The sequence below is a fragment of the Acipenser ruthenus genome, unplaced genomic scaffold, assembly GCF_902713425.1.
Source record: "Acipenser ruthenus unplaced genomic scaffold, fAciRut3.2 maternal haplotype, whole genome shotgun sequence".
In the NCBI taxonomy this organism is placed as follows: Eukaryota; Metazoa; Chordata; class Actinopteri; order Acipenseriformes; family Acipenseridae; genus Acipenser; species Acipenser ruthenus.
In genome coordinates, this window is record NW_026707684.1 from 226,344 (window position 1) to 245,000 (window position 18,657).

Here is an 18,657-nt window from a genome sequence, read left to right on the forward strand (position 1 = left end):
GGTAGCTGGGTGCAGTCTGGTCAAGGCATCTGTAGGCTAGTACAAGAGTCTTGAACTGGATGCGAGCGGTGATCGGGATCCAGTGGAGCGAGCGGAGTAGTGGAGTAGCATGGGAGAAGCGAGGCAGAGAGAACACCAGGCGGGCAGCAGAGTTCTGGATGAGCTGGAGCGGACGGGTGGCGGACGCAGGGAGGCCAGCCAGGAGGGAGTTGCAGTAGTCTAGGCGGGAGAGTACCAGGGCCTGGACCAGGAGCTGGGTAGCATAGTTGGTGAGGAAGGGTCGGATTCTTCGTATGTTGCTCAGGAAGAATCGGCAAGTGCGTACCAGAGTGGAGATGTGCTGGGAATAAGAGAGGCAGGGGTCCAGGGTGACTCCAAGGTTCTTAGCGGAGGAAGAGGGAGAGAGTGTGGTAGATTTTGGAACAAGGTACCCTTGAGCGAGCAGGTACTTCACAGATTGCTCCAGTAAAATACCCAGCTCTATAAAAAACGGTACAAATACAAGTCACTTTGAATAAAAGCATCAGCTAAAAAATGATCTATAGCAATTTAAGTCCATATGTGAAACACACACACACACAAAATACAGCAATTTATCATGTAGTCACAAAGAGGTGGTGATTAAATGGGTCTCTTTCAGCAAGGTGCAGTTGTATTGAAGTGAAAGTGGTTGCCTATAGGTACAGTTGGTGGCTAAACCCTAAATAACAAGCTGTGATGCAAATAAAAATCCAACTACAGCCTCATATTAAAGATTATAATCATTGAACACATCTGTGATGTTTGTTGGTATAGAAATGATTTAGTAGAAAGGGAGTGGATTTTATGTTCCTATTAAAATTGGAAGTTTTTTGATTACATACACAACATACACATAGGGTAGCAGTGTAGAGTAGCGGTTAGGGCTCTGGACTCTTGACCGGAGGGTCGTGGGTTCAATCCCAGGTGGGGGGGACACTGCTGCTGTACCCTTGAGCAAGGTACTTTACCTAGATTGCTCCAGTAAAAACCCAACTGTATAAATGGGGAATTGTATGTAAAAATAATGTGATATCTTGTAACAATTGTAAATATCCCTAGATAAGGGCGTCAGCTAAGAAATAAATAATAATTGTCTTAAATATAACTAAACTTGTATTTTGCTCTTAAACTGTTCTAATGGAGTTAATCCTGGTACATTGCTGCTAACGTTCCCTAATACTGTTAAACCATGTGTGTATTAACAATCTGGCTTTTGTTGTAGAACCAAACAAAACAACCAAACAAGCAAGATGGGCCTCCTCTCCTTTTGTAAATTTTCTTATGTTCTAACCCTTGCTGGGAAGAGCTGTTTCCAATCACCTACCACTCTTAATGAGAAGTGTAATCGCTGCTATATGCTGGTCTAATACCCAATACCCCCCCCCCCCCCCCCAGTGGCGATGTTGGGACCCCTATTAGGTGTCACTGGGTAGCTGCTACACAAATAAATGATTTCATTTCAGGCCACTCCCCTTATCAAGCGCTACAAAACACATACGTGTACACAAAGTCTTCATAAAAACTAATACAGGAAGTAAAACAATAATAAAAGCAAAGAATTATAATACATCGCAGGTTTGCTTTCCATAAAACGTTAACCAACACAAGTATGCCACGACCGAAAGGTTCGACATACGACTTTCTATCTGTTCTCATTCCGTTTCCCCAAAATGTCAACAGGGGCGTTTTTCGTCATATGATATAAAACAACCTCAATGTTTGCATGAAACAGGTGGAAACTGCGACAGAAAAGGATTCAGGAATGCCGTTTATTAATAATAATAATAATAATAATAATAATAAATCAAACTAGAATGAGTAATTTCCCATTTAAGAGAAGAAAACAAAAAGCAAAGCTATTTTTCAGTTTGAACAGAAGCCAGGATCGTTTTTAATGAGTCATTTCCTTAAAGGGGGCGCCATACAAATATAGTTTCTCCCTTTAGAGTCCATTTTGTTACAAAAGAAGACGGTGTAGAACGAAGCTTAATTCTGTAGTTTATAAAACACGAGGGAATGGATACTTCTGCGCAGGGTGAGTAGAATGTGCTCCTGTATAAATATGAATTTATTAAGACGGTGTTACGGTTGTATTTTCTTATATGAATTCAAATATGCAAGGTGTGTTTGTGAAATAGAAGTTAAACAAAACGAAAGTGTTAGCTATCCTGTTAACACCAGCCACGCAGCAGCTTTACTGTTTCTACTTTGGTAAAATGGCGTCTCTTCTGGAGTCAGTTTGAATTTCTTTAAAACAACAACAAAAAAGGACAGAGCGGTACTATTTAGTATAAAACTGGAAGTTCAAGTGCCGCGGTACTAACATTCGTTACTTCACGCTCTATTTGTGACGCAGTTCTTTCGAACTTTAAAATGAAAACATAGTTAGATTACCCAATAAAAATTAAAAAAAGCGAAACATTTTGAAGTAAACTTTGTATTCTTCAGCAGTGAAGCGCCATGAAGAGGAGGAATCGAAGGACAGGCCTCAGCTCAGGAAAAGAAACAGCAAGGAAATACCCTTGAACTGTAAGTAACAGGCAAACAATACAACACTATCATCTACAAATACTTCAGATGCAATCATGAAAAAACTGCCTGCACACAACCTTACAGAAACGACGTAAGTGAATGACAACATCCCAGCAACGTCATTAAAGGTTGTGTCAGTGGATGATAACAGTTTGAATAATAATAATAATAATAATAATAATAATAATAATAATAATAATAACTGTAAAATCCACTAAAGACAGCCTTGTATTAAGATGGGCTTGCAGCACAACAAAAAAACATGGTTTTAAAATTAATTATTGATTTCTTAGCTGACGCCCTTATCCAGGGCGACTTACAGTTGTTACAAGATATCACGTTATTTTTACATACAATTCCCCATTTATACAGTTGGGTTTTTACTGGAGCAATCTAGGTAAAGTTCCTTGCTCAAGGGTAGAGCAGCAGTGTCCCCCCACCTGGGATTGAACCCACGACCCTCCGGTCCAGAGTACAGAGCCCTGACCGCTACTCCACACTGCTGCCCTATCTAATAATAATAATAATAATAATAATAATAATAATGTTCCTTTTGTGTAAAAATTATATATATATATATGAGTGTGTATATCCTTATCCAGGGCGACTTACAATTGTTACAAGATATCACATTATTTTTACATACAATTCCCCATTTATACAGTTGGGTTTTTACTGGAGCAATCTAGGTAAAGTACCTTGCTCAAGGGTACAACAGCAGTGTCCCCCCCCACCTGGGATTGAACCCACAGCCCTCCGGTCAAGAGTCAATTTAACCAGCAACAAATCTTCATTGCAAAACAACTGCATGAAATACTGTGTTAATACGAAAAATAAGATCACACTGTTGGCCCACAACACACTCAAAAATGCTTCAAACTGTTTAGATTAACAATAAAATCAATACAAGTAGCAGTTATCACAAAATCGAATGCAAAAGTGACAAATTTGTTTTTATAACGTGTATATTGATAATTAAGAATGCTGGAAAAGGAGCAAAATACGAATTTTCATTGTAAGACACAAGTCCACGAAATAACCTGGCGTCTATTTACCATGTTTCCCAGAAGCCCCGGCTAGTATTGGAGACCGGCGATTATTTGAAGTTTTACGGTATATCACCACACCTATATGCCTAGAATTAGACACCGATTTTGGAAGCTTTTTCCCAATGGGAAATAAAACTCTGAAGCACAACTTACTTATGAGCGTCTCCACTATTTATTAGATGGAGAACTCTGGTTTGAATATAAAAGAACAATATATTTATTTGAATATAAAAGAACAATATATTTATTTGTCACAATACACACTAATTACTTTAATTACTCAGCTCACCGCTACCACCCCCCGCGTTGACTCTGGAGGGGGGAAGATGAACACACGCTGTCCTCCGAAGCGTGTGCCGTCAGCCGCCCGCTTCTTTACACTCTGCAGATTCACCGTGCAGCCGCCTCAGAGCTACAGCGTCGGAGGACAACGCAGCTCTGGGCAGCTTACAGGCAAGCCCGCAGGCGCTGAGATGCAATTATAGTACTTATCCATATATTATGAATAAATAAACTCATAATTTTATTTTTTTTCTTTTGCAGTTTCTTTGAGGTTGGTTCTGGTAGGGAAGACCGGGACTGGCAAAAGCGCCTCCGCCAACACAATCCTGGGCAGGGAAGCATTCAAAACGGCCTTCAGCGGCTCCTCCGTCACAAAGGAGTGCGAGAAGAGCGAAGGGGAGGTGGCAGAGAGGCAGGTGTCTGTCGTGAGCACTCCTGGACTGTTCGACACCACTCTGTCTGAGCAGGAGGTCAAACAGGAGATCGGGAAATGCATCAACCTGTCCGCCCCGGGACCGCACGCCTTCCTGGTGGTGATACGCACCGGCCGCTTCACTGAGGAGGAGAGGAGAGCGGTGGAGAAGATTCAGGAGATGTTTGGCGTTGAAGCAGCGCGGTACACCATGGTCCTTTTCACCCACGGGGACAAGCTGGAAGAGACTATCGAGCAGTACCTCGAGGACTCGGAGCAGGATCTCCGAGACCTGGTGGGGCAGTGCGGTGGCCGCTATCACGTGTTCGACAACACAGACGTCGGCGATCGCACCCAGGTCACGGAGCTGCTGGAGAAGGTAGAGAGGATGGTGGAGGAGAACGCCGGCAGCTTCTACAGCAGCGACATGTACCGGCGGGTCGAGGAGATGATCCGGCTGAAGGAGGAGGAGCTCAGGAAGGGTTACAAGGAGCAGCTGCGCAGGAAGGAGAGGGAGCTGGAGGAGAAGCACCGCGGGGAGGTGACGCGGCTGGAAGAGAGGATTCGAGAGCTGGAGGCGGAGGGGAAGCGAAAGGACGAGCGCATTGGAGAGCTGGAGCGGAGCGAAAAGAGGAGGAGGGAGCTGGAGGAGAAGAACCGGAGAGAGCTGAACGAATTCAGACGCTTCTACTTGGAGAAGCAGGGGAATGCCAGGCGAGAGGCAGAGAAGTGTCGCTACCCGTGAGCAGGGAAGCGATGCCAGAGGGCCCCCCCCCCCCCCCCCAAACACACACATACAGAAATAACATTGCAATTACGAGTAGATGTGCCAGCTACCCTACCCAAGCAGCCTTTAACCCTTAGCGGTCCATTTATTCAGCGCGTCTCAGGCGCATCAGGTCCAATTTATTTTCACACGCGCAGTTTATTTTATATCCTTATTTTGTATCTTTAATATCTTTATTTTTATATAGCGCCTTTCATAGTGGCCCACCATCACAGAGCACTTTACGGAGGCAGGCTGTGAACTGCGCATTATATGCAGAGTCACTTCCAATAGGAGCTCGTTTGTTTGACGTCTCATCCTGAAGGACGGAGCACAAGGAGGTGAAGCGACTCGCTCAGGGTCACGCACACACACACACACACACACACACACACAGGGAGTCAGTGGCTGCTGCAGAGTCACTTCCAATAGGAGCTTGTTTGTTTGACGTCTCATCCTGAAGGACGGAGCACAAGGAGGTGAAGCGACTCGCTCAGGGTCACGCACACACACGCACGCACGCACACACACACAGAGCGAGTCAGTGGCTGCTGCAGAGTCACTTCCAATAGGAGCTCGTTTGTTTGACGTCTCATCCGAAGGACGGAGCACAAGGAGGTGAAGCGACTCGCTCAGGGTCACACACACACACACGCACACACACACACACGGAGTCAGTGGCTGCTGCAGAGTCACTTCCAATAGGAGCTCGTTTGTTTGACGTCTCATCCTGAAGGACGGAGCACAAGGAGGTGAAGCGACTCGCTCAGGGACACACACATTTAAACATGATTATTTCTGTAACGTGTGTGTGTTCTGCTTTCTGTTACTTGTGCACTATGTAGGTTGACAGTAAAAAAAAAAAAAGAATGAGCTAAAATCATTCACTTTTAATTATCTCTTTTACTATTTTCACTGTGTACAGTAATGTGCAGTATGATTTATTGTGTGTTACCAGTAGTCTAAAGTAAAAAGGTGTGCTACAGGTATTCATTAGATTTTTGTATAGGCCTGCTGTACAGATTTATTAGATTTTGGTAGTTTGTTTTTTTGTCAGTGAATCAGAAAGCCCTTGTGTTTTATATTCTGTCATGTAAAACTTTTGCCACAGTTGATGTCACTGAGTGCCATTTCTGTCATAATAAATAAATAAATAATAATAAATACATTTCTGAAGTAACATTTACTTTGAATTATTTTTTCCCCTCACTGCATTACTGTATATATATATCAGACCCCACCAAACAAACTCAACATTTTGATCTGATACCATTAGCATTGTCAATGCAGCTGCTTAGTGATTGAATTGTAGTTTACCGCAAGCTGCTACCATTAGTGGTTAGTTACACGTCGCCACCTAGTGATTGAAAGCGGTATTGTTTTTTTTGTTTATTTATCAGACGTCTTTCTCCAAGGCGACTTACAGAGACTAGGGTGTGTGAACTATGCATCAGCTGCAGAGTCACTTACAACTACGTCTCACCCGAAAGACGGAGCACAAGGAGGTGAAGTGACTTGCTCAGGGTCACACAGTGAGTCAGTGGCTGAGGTGGGATTTGAACCGGGGACCTCCTGGTTACAAGCCCCTTTCTTTAACCACTGGACCACACAGCCTCCATTTGGCAGACGCCGTTCTCCAAGCCGACTTGCAGGCAACTTTTCTAAGTTTATAACCGAGTATATTGCGTAAATACGCTGTCCAGCGGGTATGATACATCTGCAGTAAAATACTACATCATTGTATTGATTTATGTCTTACCATACCCGCTGGACATGTGCGTATGTATGTACGCGATATACCCGATTATAAAAATAAGTAAACTATAATGAAGGGTGAAATTAAAATGAACACAATCCTTGAATTGCAAGGTACACCTGCACAGCACTGTTTCTACTGGAATAGAGATTTTCAGATAGTGCGTCATTTCAACAGGCTGTTATTGAATCGTTTATTTTAAAGGTGCTTCAGAAATACGTCACAGAGCAAATAGATGCTCGCCGTATATTAAACTGTTATATTTTATTGTACAACAAAACACATCAAAATATAGAAATCAGGTATTTCCAAACATGTATAAATTAAAGAAAACTTCTTATAAGGTCGTTATGCCAAAAGTAGTTGTAATATTTCAAATATAGATTCCATGACGTAAAAAATATTCAATGTATGACAAACAGGATGTTGGTTTCTTAACGAGAGGACCAAACACATCTAATGAAGTGCTCATCTGCATAATTATCCACCTAGCCGGTGTGATTTTATTGATTTATTTATTGGTGTTTTCGGAGACAAAACGCCAGATTGATACACTAGAAAAGGTGACCGACTCTCGGTATTTAAAAAGAAATGACGAATCACTTCTACTCAGAGAAAAGTGTAAAAAAAACAAAACAAAACAAAACAACATGTTAATTACAAAAACCAGACACGAAATGAAGAGAGCGCACCGTGAATTACAATAACCGCGGGATGCTTCTATATAACATCATGTGACATAGAAGCTGAAATAAGAGGTGAAAATGAAAGTAAAAAGTACAGGAGGCAGGAAACATTTTATTTCATCCGAACAGGAAGAAACGCCATTATCGAATGAGACACTTTTACTGAAAATGGGTGAGAATTTATGTTTGTTTATTTTTTTTTTTGGTTTTTTATAACGCTGTAGAGTAAAACGATGCACTTCAGGGTTCAAAATGAAATCCAATTGAATTAGTGGATTACAAATCCAGAAAGGTAACGTCAATAATAACTGCGTCACTTGTTGTATTAAACTCATTTAATAATTACTGGGTTTCCGAGTAAAGATAGTAATTCATATTATATTACACTCGCTGTATTAGGGTTATACAACAAAGCGCGAGTCCAACTTAAAAATAAATAATAAATACATAAATAATATAACTGGTTTCTCAAGAAACGGTGTTCATTTTGAAAGCATTCACGGGCCTCTTCAGCACTCTCAAATTGTGTATTCCTCGTTTTGAAACGTGAACATCGCTGTGAGAGTTTTGTTAGCCTGTTTCTTTTGTTTAAGCTGCTCATGATTCAGCATTGGCTTCTCATCAATGCGGTTGATTATATCATTGAAAAGGTCTGAATAGAAATGTTTGAACACTTTATTACAGTTAGGAGAATGCCATGGACAGCTTTTGAACAGAACTAACATACATGTAGGCCTTCTTTATTAGTGTGTATTTACATGTGCTGTGACGCTGTTTGTAAGCTCCCAAACACAGAAGGGAGGTTATGACGTGTTTAATTCCTCTGAAAAATGTGCTTCGCTTTTGCACTTCCTTCAAAATAGTGCCACTATTGTAAGGTCTTTTACTGATTTTTATAAGTACGCTTTCAAATATGCTTATTTTCTTTTTCTTTTCTTTTTTTTTTAACAAACATTCAAAAGGAGTTCAAACGAAAGACATAAAGTTGAATCTTGTGCTGGTTGGGAGGACTGGAGCTGGGAAGAGTGCAGCAGGAAACACCATCCTGGGTGAAGAAGTGTTTGAATTGAGATTTTCTGGCCACTCTGTGACGACAGCGTGTGAGAAGAAAGAGGGGGATGTCTCTGGGAGGCCCGTGGCTGTGATCGACACTCCGGGCTTGTTTTACACAAAGCGGTCTGCTGATGCAGTGGAAGAGGAGATTATGAAATGTGTTCCCCTGTCTGCCCCGGGACCCCGCGCGTTCCTCCTGGTGATACAGCTGGGACGAATGACCAAGGAGGTGAAGGAAACGGTGGAACGATTTCAGGAGATGTTTGGTGAGGAAGCTGAGAAGCACACGCTCCTCCTTTACACCCACGGGGATGAACTGGAAGACCAGACAATTGAAAAGTTCATAGAAGACAGTGATGAGGACTTCCAGCAGCTTGTTGAGAAGTTTGGAAACAGATACCACGTCTTCAACAACGAGAACATGAGAGATCGCACTCAGGTCACCGAGCTACTGGAGAAAATAGACAGGATGGTGACAGCAAGCAAGAATATTCAAATCAAAGGATGGGACAGGATGGCGAAAGAGGAGGAGTCGACAGAAAAGAAACAGAACAAATTGGAAAAGAGAATTGAAGAGGCAAAACCAAAATTAAAAGAAGGAGAGTTGAAACAGAAAGAAAAGGAGCCGAGTGAACAGATGGAGAGAGAGCTGGAGGAAGAGAGGAAAATAATGGGGGAAGAGTTAAAGAGAGAGCGTGAGGTAATGGAGAAGAAACAGCAAGAGGAGCAACAAAAGATGGAGGAAGAGATGAAACAGAGAGAAAAGGAGCTGGAGGAAAAGAGGACAAGAATGGAGGAAGAGTTAAAGAGAGAGCGTGAGGCAATGAAGAAACAGCAAGAGGAGCAACAAAAGATGGAGGAAGAGATGAAACAGAGAGAAAAGGAGCTGGAGGAAGAGAGGAAGAGAATGGAGGAAGAGTTAAAGAGAGAGCGTGAGGCAATGAAGAAACAGCAAGAGGAGCAACAAAAGATGGAGGAAGAGATGAAACAGAGAGAAAAGGAGCCGGAGGAAGAGATGAAACAGAGAGAAAAGGAGCCGGAGGAAAAGAGTAATGATATCATAATGACAGATGCACCGGTCATAGCAGGAGGAGCAATGTTAGGGCTGGTGTTAGGGGTAGGGATAGGAGCTGTAGCAGTGGGGGGAGCACCTGCAGTGGCAGTTGGAGCTGTAGCAGGAGTGATCACAGGGGGAGCAGCAGCCATAGCGGGGGAAAGGGAGGGACCGGGTGTAGGGGCCGGGGTAGGGGCTGTGGTGGGCATGGCAGTAGGAGGGGCTGCAGCAGTACTACTAGCAGGGCCAGTTCTAGGGGTGGGAGTGGCAGCAGCAGCAGTGGGGGCAGTAATAGGGGGAGCAGCTGGGCTCATTCGAAAGGCAATGGGAGGGAGAGGAGCAGGAGAGAATCAGAAGAATAAATAGGTCTATCAGAAAGCCCTTGTGTTTGATTGCTATTAAAAGAGGTGATAAATCAGTAACGACTTCTAATCAGAACTGTTGCTAGTTGTTCTTGGGTCATGCTTGCACTCCACCTCCCTGTTTCACTAACTGAGTCATTTTTGCAATAAGAAAATAGAAATTGCCTAATATTGTCTTCATGTATCTGCGTTCCGCAGACAAGTTGTTAAATTGTTTTATCATGTGTTGAAAGTATGTTTTGATTCATGTAAGGAAGTATGTCAAAATCCTGTGACTGGTTATTTTTTATATTCTGTAATAAAACATTTTTTGCCACAGTTGCCCTGACTGAGTGCCATTTCTGAAGTAACATTTACTTTAAAACTGTAATGTAAAAGATTAAATAGTTTTTTCTCTCACTGCATTACTGTATATATATATATATATATATAAATATATATTTTAGCTCAAAGAGCCAGCTGCCCAACGTTTCGATATGTTGTACATATCTTTCTCAAGGGAGCCTGTGTTTGAATCCAAACATTGGAGGTATTTATAGGTTTTTGACGGCATGACAACTATTTGTTATTGTTTACATTCAAATTCATGATTTATTCTTACATGATGTAATGGTGTTCTATATATTGTGACATCATTTTTACTTCTATCTTTGAATCTGTATTAATTCTAATTAACATTACTTTATATAAACTTATATTTTTATTATATCATGCGATGCTGGCTCTGAGGATCAGTCTAGATTTGGCCTCCCCAGCGCATCAGCATGCACAACTTTTGAATGAATTTTGTTTATTTATTTAAATGTTATATATTTATTGAAGTTAATTAGTTCATTCTTTTCTGTTGAGTCCCGCTGGCATAATCGTGTTCAGTCTATTTATCCATTTACTTTCTTTTATTCTTCTATATGTCGCATTGTCTAATTTGAGCTGTTCTAATACTACAAACTTTACATCATTTATGTCATGTCCCTGATTGGTGAAGTGCTGTACTATTGGTTCATTCATTTTTTTATTTCTAATTAACGAAAGGTGGTTCTGAATTCTTTTATATAAAGTAGTTCCAGTCTCTCCAACATATTTGATTTCATCACATTTTTCACAGGCTAGTCCATAAACAACATTGCTATTTTTACAGTAGGTATTAGTTTTTAGTGGATATGTGATGTTCTTATGTTTAATTATATTTTTACGTTTGTCTATGTATTTACACACTTTACATCTACTAGTGCACATGTTCGTAGAACCTATTTTGTCAATTATTCTTTTATGTTTACTGTGAACTAAAATATCACCTAAATTAGCTTCTCTTTTGAATGCTACAACTGGGGCCTTAAGAAATACTTTTTTTAATTTTTCTGAATTATGAAGAATCCGCAAGTGTTTCCAAACTATCTTAGAAATATTGGGCAAAAGTTTAGAGTAAGTCATTATTAATGGGACTCTTTTGACCTTTTTATCTCTATTTTTATAATCTAGTAGATCATCTCTTTTTAGTTTATCCACTTTTCTTAACTCCGTCTCTATAATTCTTTCTTTGTATCCTCTTTTTTTAAGATTTGTTTTTAATACATTTCTTTGTTTTGCATAGTCACTTTCTTTTGAGCATATTCTTCGTATTCTTATTCCTAGACCCTTTGGGATTGCCCTTTTAGTGTGTATCGGATGTGCAGAGGACATGTGTAAATACTGGTGCATGTCAGTAGGTTTACAGAAGAGGTCAGTCTCAATTGAACCTTCAAGTTTTACTATGGTATCTAAAAATTCTATTTCTTTCCTTGTCCATCGAAGGTCCACCTTAATATATATATCAGACCCCACCAAACAAACTCAACATTTTGATCTGACACCATTAGCATTGTCAATGCAGCTGCTTAGTAATTGTAGTTTACCGCACAGCTGCTACCATTAGTGGTTAGTTACACGTCGCCACCTAGTGATTGAAAACGGTATTGTTTTTCACATGAAATCGCTTTCACATGGGACGGGATAGAGCACAGTGCTGTACTCCAAACACCACACAGGTAGGAGTTTAAAAACTACTACTCCCCAGTATTGAAAATCACCGTTCTGAGATCTACGATCTCCGCTTCTAAAAAACACCAAATTGACATCACTCACACACACACATTATATATATATATATATATATATATATATATACACACATATACACACACATACATATATAGTTTAAAATAACCCAACTGTACCGCTGAACCTCGTCCTCTTTAATATCAGCATCGCAGGGGTATCCGTGGATTATAAAAAATAACAGACGGGCCTCTTCAGCGAGTCACAGGAAAACAATTCCATCTCGGGGTTCTGAGACCGTTTAGCAGCTCCGCCTTCGCTCTCGTAGTTTATTAGTTTATGACGTCACAGAAACCCTCGATGGAATTATTATCCTGTAACTCACTGAAGCCCATCTATTATGATTATATATATATATATATATATATATATATATATATATATATATGAGTTATAACGAGGCAATTCATATTGGAAACCCTGCGTCAGTAAATTAATATTTAATGATAATAATTCATAAAGGGTTCATTAGCTGTTTGAAGACGCGAGAACAAAGAAATCTGTGACCCTTAAACGTGTAGCAAGCCGGAGAGACCCGCGTCATCACGATAATATTAATAAAATATTAATCGACAGCTTCCGACTATAATGTACGATACAGGTATACCCCCATCCGCCCTGGATGTGACCCGTGTTACTGCATCGCCTTCGGGTATTCATCTGATCATTCAAATGGTTCACTTGGACTCATTAAGGCGTGCTAATTGATGCAGACGCGGTTAAAACAGTCATTTATAGACGGACTGGATCATTATATCCTGGTTAATTATTATAGCGCCGCCTGGTTCTCTGAGACTCCGCGACGGTACGGCGCGCCAAATGATCATTTAGAGCAGTGCTGCCCAAACCCGGTCCTGCAGAGCCCCTATCCAGCAGGTTTTATAGGTAACCTTTAATCATCAATTTCTTAACACCTGGAACAATTTCATTGTGATCAATTAAGCAGGTGATTTATTAAATGAAGTCATTTAGAGATCATTTGGTACAAAAAATGAACTACCCTTTTGAGCCCTCAATGGCCTGGATTACATGCTGGGAAAATGTCATGACTTATCTGTCTACTGTCATGACTTATTTAAGGTGGTACGGCTGAATTATAATTTTAGATAGTTTTGGTTTGTTTAATTTAACAATTCCTGCTTTGAAACTTCATGTTGTATTTGATTTTTGTATAATGTATTACATTTGTATTCAAACATAAACTAAACATAAAGCAAAACTAACTAAAATTGTAATCCAGACCGTACCACCTTAAATAAGTCTTGACAGTAAACAAGTCATGACATTTTCCCAGCATGTAAACTGGCCCAGTGACCAGAGTTCCCTTAATTGAACAAGTTATTTGCTTAATTGATCAATAACTTCCATGTGTTCCCAGTCTTTAGAAATTAGCGATTTAGGGTGACCTACAAAACTTACTGGATAGGGGCTCTCCAGGACCGTGTTTGGGCAGCACTGATTTAGAGGTTTCATTAAACCCCGCATTTTAAGATATCTCCAAATGCTGGCAAAATCCACACGGTTTCCATATGATTTCAAAACGAATTCTCTCTCTCTCTCTCTCTCTCTATATATATATATATATATATATATATATTTAAACTGCACGAGTAAATATACGCGTGATTCAATCTGAGATATCTCGAACGTGATTTGCAGATATCTTTTTAAATATTGTCAATATATCTTCAATTGCAATTTGAGATCTCTCTGAAATTATAATTTGGCGTGTCGTCCACTTGTTTCGTTTCATTTTTTGATGAGTCGTTTTAAGGCGGCGAAGTTTGAACCCGGAAATAAAAGTGAAAATTCAATTCAAAACAAGGGAAGATGGCATCGCCTGGATCATCGCGTAAGTTTCTAATCATTTCATTTATTATTTATGTATTTATTTATTCACGTAGACTACGCTCGTGTTTGTTCTTGAAATGTATTTGCTTACGATTGTAAGTCTCCCTGGATAAGGGCGTCTGCTAAGAAATAAATAATAATAATAATAATAATAATAATAGTAATTTAACGCGCTGTATTCTACACAAGATAATAACACGTTTATTATTATTATTATTATTATTATTATTATTATTATTATTTGGAATCAGTTGCAGTATTGTATTAACAAGCTGAAGAGTTTGGTTTCGTTTTCAGAGTTGTAAAGGAAGGCGTGTCTCGTTCGCCGATGCTGTGTTTCCCCCTCCTCGTTGTATCTGGGTCCTGTAATGTTATCTTCATATATTTAAGGGGTCTTCAGTTTAGCGTCTCGCTTCCTAACCTGCGGCTCTCGCCTGTGTTCAGATACAGCGACGGGACGGGACGGGGGGTGATTATTTAAATAAGGGAGCACATTCTTTCATGGTCATGTGACGCTGCGGTTTATTGTCAAACACTGATCCTTACTTGGGTCTGTGTGAAATGCAATTTGTTTAATTTAAACATTTGGTTTCATGCAGTGTGTGTGTCCGTGTGCCTGTATGTGTGTCTCTCAGTGTGTGTGTGTGTGTGTGTGTGTGTGTGTATGTCTGTCTGTGTCTCAGTATGTGTGTGTTTCTGTGCGTGTGTTTCTGTGTGTGTCTGTGTGTGTGTCTCAGTATGTGTGTGTCTGTGTTTCTGTGTGTGTGTCTCTGTGTGTGTCTCAGTATGTGTGTGTCTCTGTGTGTTTCTGTGTGTGTGTCTCTGTGTGTTTCTGTGTGTGTGTCTCAGTATGTGTGTGTCTCTGTGTGTGTCTCAGTATGTGTGTGTGCTTCAGTATGTGTGTGTGTCAGTGTGTGTGTGTTTCGGTGTGTGTGTGTCTCAGTGTGTGTGTGTCTCAGTGTGTATGTCAGTGTGTGTTTTGCTGTGTGTGTGTGTGTCTCAGTGTGTGTGTGTTTCAGTGTGTGTGTGTGTGTGTCTCAGTGTGTGTTTCGGTGTGTGTGTTTCAGTGTGTGTGTGTTTCGGTGTGTGTTTGTGTCAGTGTGTGTGTTTCGGTGTGTGTGTGTCTCAGTGTGTGTGTGTTTCGGTGTGTGTGTGTGTCTCAGTGTGTGTGTCAGTGTGTGTGTTTCGGTGTGTGTGTGTGTTTTGGTGTGTGTGTGTGTCAGTGTGTGTGTTTCAGTGTGTGTGTGTGTGTGTTTCTGTGTGTCTCAGTGTGTGTGTGTGTGTCTGGAACGTTCAGCTAACACCCAAGTTCGGTTCACTTCAAACATACTTGTTTCACTTCTGAGTGTGCACTAAATGAGGGGACTCAGATTCACTTGAAAAAGTTTTGCATCACCCTCTATAAAGAATGAACTCCCTCAGCTTCATAGAGTCTAATGAAAGCTGCTGAATAATGTTCCCTTGTTAACATATTGAATTCCACCCCCTCTATATAGAATGAACTCCCTCAGCTTCATAGAGTCCAATGAAAGCTGCTGAATAATGTTCCCTTGTTAACATATTGAATTCCACCCCCTCTATATAGAATGAACTCCCTCAGCTTCATAGAGTCCAATGAAAGCTGCTGAATAATGTTCCCTTGTTAACATATTGAATTCCACCCCCTCTATATAGAATGAACTCCCTCAGCTTCATAGAGTCCAATGAAAGCTGCTGAATAATGTTCCCTTGTTAACATATTGAATTCCACACCCAGCGCTTTGTAGTTTTCCAGATACTGAACAGAAAAACTGACATTGAAAAAAACGTGACATTTCAGAAATCTAACATGAAACACTACTGGACTGCGATTATGGCTTCCGGTAACACACGCCCACTCCTCTTAAGCCCCACTCCAAAATAGCATTTATTAGGGGAGGGTATTGGGACTGAGGATCTGTATTGCAAAACTGAAGACAACATTGCGATCTGTATTGGAATTCAACGCTGAATGATGCTGATTGTTGATTTAATTGCTCCCAAAATGAGAACTGATAATTTATTAATCAATTTTTTTCTGAATTAAACACGTGTGAAAAGTTAACAATTGTTTAGCAGTCTGCAATTCAGCCTTCACTTTGTTGTACACCTGTGGTATTATAACCTCAGAGAATTGTGTGTCTCTCTCTCTCTCCCCCTCTCTCTCTCTTTCCCCCTCTCTCTCTCTCTCTCTCTCTGTGCTCCCCCCTCCCGCCCCCTCTCTCTCTCTCTGTCGTCCCCCCCCCCTCTCTCTCTCTCTCTCTGTGCTCCCCCCTCCCGCCCCCTCTCTCTCTCTCTGTCCCCCCCCCTCTCTCTCTCTCTCTCTCTCTCTGTGCTCCCCCCTCCCGCCCCCTCTCTCTCTCTCTGTCCCCCCCCCTCTCTCTCTCTCTCTCTCTCTCTCTCTCTCTCTCTCTGTGCTCCCCCCTCCCGCCCCCTCTCTCTCTCTCTCTGTCCTCCCCTCTCTCTCTCTCTCTCTCTCTCTCTCTCTCTCTATATATATATATATATATATATATATATATATATATAATTATAGATGTTAATTAAGCCTTGTTTTGTTTTTTTTCAATCGTACACAGATCAATGTAATGTAACGTATCCAGAGATAATAAACAATTTGCCATGACACCGCCAGCAAACTTTACTCCAGCCTTGCATAAACAACATACTGCAATATTAGATGCGATACAGCCATCCTGGTTTAGATTTTATTAGGAATTGATTCCACACATGTGACTTTCAGCAGCTCAAAATCTCAGTGTGCTGCTGCCATGTTTTACCCTTGTGTTCACACAGCTCGCATTACGAGTTCTCACAGGAAGTGATTATCTCACGAGATAATAGCTGACCCTTTCCAGTTCCCTGAATCAGTTTTACCAAAAAATACCGGTATTGTATTGCCTGGTGAATATCACAATATATCGGTATTGTCACACACCCCTAATATTTATAATGAATCTCAAAACATGCCAACATTTGAAGACACTGAAAAATACTTGTAGTTGAAATGTTTGTCATGTTGTAATTCCCTGTTTAAACCTCAGCTTTCAGGATTTCCAAATGTACATTTACAAATAAAGATATTTTTATTTGGATTTGAAAATAACCGTTCCCTTTCTCTTACAGGACCATGGCACAAGGCTGGAGCAAAAGAGGGTGTACAAACACAAACTCCCAGCTCCTCTGAAATCAGGATTGTGCTGTTTGGGAAAACTGGAACTGGGAAGAGTGCCTCAGTGAACACCATCCTGGGAAGAAGAGCGTTTTACTCGAAAGTCGGCGCCAACTCAGTAACCAAGGAGTGTGTTAAGAGAAAAGGAGAAGTTGCTGGGAGACACGTTGCTGTGGTCAACACACCAGGCTTGTATGATACAGAGATATCTAATGAGGAAATTAAAAAGGAGATTGTGAAATGCATCTCCCTGTCTTCCCCGGGACCCCACGCTTTCCTCCTGGTGCTACAGCTGGGACGATTCACAGAGGAAGAGAAGAGAACAGTGGAGATAATCAAGGAGAGTTTTGGTGGGAAAGCTACAAACTACATAATGATCCTTTTTACCCACGTGGACGATCTGAACGAAGGGGAGACGATTGAGCAATATGTTAAAGATGCTGAAGATGATCTCAAGCAGCTGCTAATGGAATGTGGGTACAGGTATCATGCCTTCAACAACAAAGAAAAGAACGATCGCACTCAGGTCACAAAGCTCATAGAGAAAATAGAGGCCATGATGACAGCAAACAACAACACCTACTACACCAGTGAGATGTACCAGCAAGTAAATGAAAAAATAGAACAGAGAGTAATAGAGATCATGAAGGAGAAGAAAGAGCAAATAGACCTGGAGATAGAGAAGCTGAAGGGAAAGAACCAGCAAGAGCTTCAAGAGAAAATGAGGCAGATAGAGGAGGAAATCCAAGACAAAGAAGAGAGAGAAATGAGAGAGAGGGCATTAACCTTAGAGTGTGAGGAAAAACAACAGAGAGAATGCACAGCAGCACTGACACGTTACAAGCAAAGAGCAAGAAGGGAAGCAGAAAACTCCAGTGCTACAGGGCAACACACATCGAGATGGATGAAATGGTTGGGCATTTAATCGAGCGACAGCCCGAGTGAGCAGGAGGATGATGGGAAATGTAGTCCTGAGAGGCCCACATGAAGCCATCTTGAGGCAGGGAATGCAATTTCAAAGTTTAAGTGGTCAAAATGTTAAATAAAATCTAATAATAATTAAAACCATACACACACCTCACGTAAACAGTTGTAGCCACACACACATGGGAACACGCAACACAATCAAATACAAAGTTCTTTATGTACTCTTTAAACTGTAATGATAAAACTCTGGAGACTGAATCTTTTTCATGTAAAGTGTTCTGTTGTAAGTTGTGTTATGTCTATCAAATAAACAGAAACAAGTTTTTCAGTTTTTCCTCTCTTCCCATTCGCGAGCATCACCAAACTGTATCTATGTGAAGAGTTTGGGATTTCTAGAAGTAACTACAGTTTACAAGTTCAGTGTACAAAATATACAGGAAGGCAGTGAATAATAATAATAATAATAATAATAATAATAATAATAATACAATCTGAATGAGACTGGGGGGGAAGCAGTGTGTAATTAATAATAATATTATTATTTATTTCTTAGCAGACGCCCTTATCCAGGGCGACTTACAGTCGTAAACAAAAATACATTTCAAGAATCACAGTACAAGTA

The 18,657-nt window shown here is 40.8% G+C and overlaps 1 protein-coding gene across 1 annotated transcript; it reads left to right on the forward strand.

Annotated features, from left to right (window-relative positions):
- The first annotated feature begins 1,595 nt into the window (after nt 1–1,595).
- Nucleotides 1,596–18,358, forward strand: LOC117968045 (calponin homology domain-containing protein DDB_G0272472-like). The gene is made up of 6 exons (XM_059019247.1): nt 1,596–2,056; nt 2,470–2,550; nt 4,146–5,037; nt 8,287–8,306; nt 8,467–9,972; nt 17,063–18,358. Exons 1-6 carry the CDS (start codon nt 2,038–2,040, stop codon nt 18,031–18,033), a joined length of 3,489 nt encoding a protein of 1,162 aa, XP_058875230.1. The 5' UTR covers nt 1,596–2,037; the 3' UTR covers nt 18,034–18,358.
- The last annotated feature ends 299 nt before the right edge of the window (nt 18,359–18,657 follow it).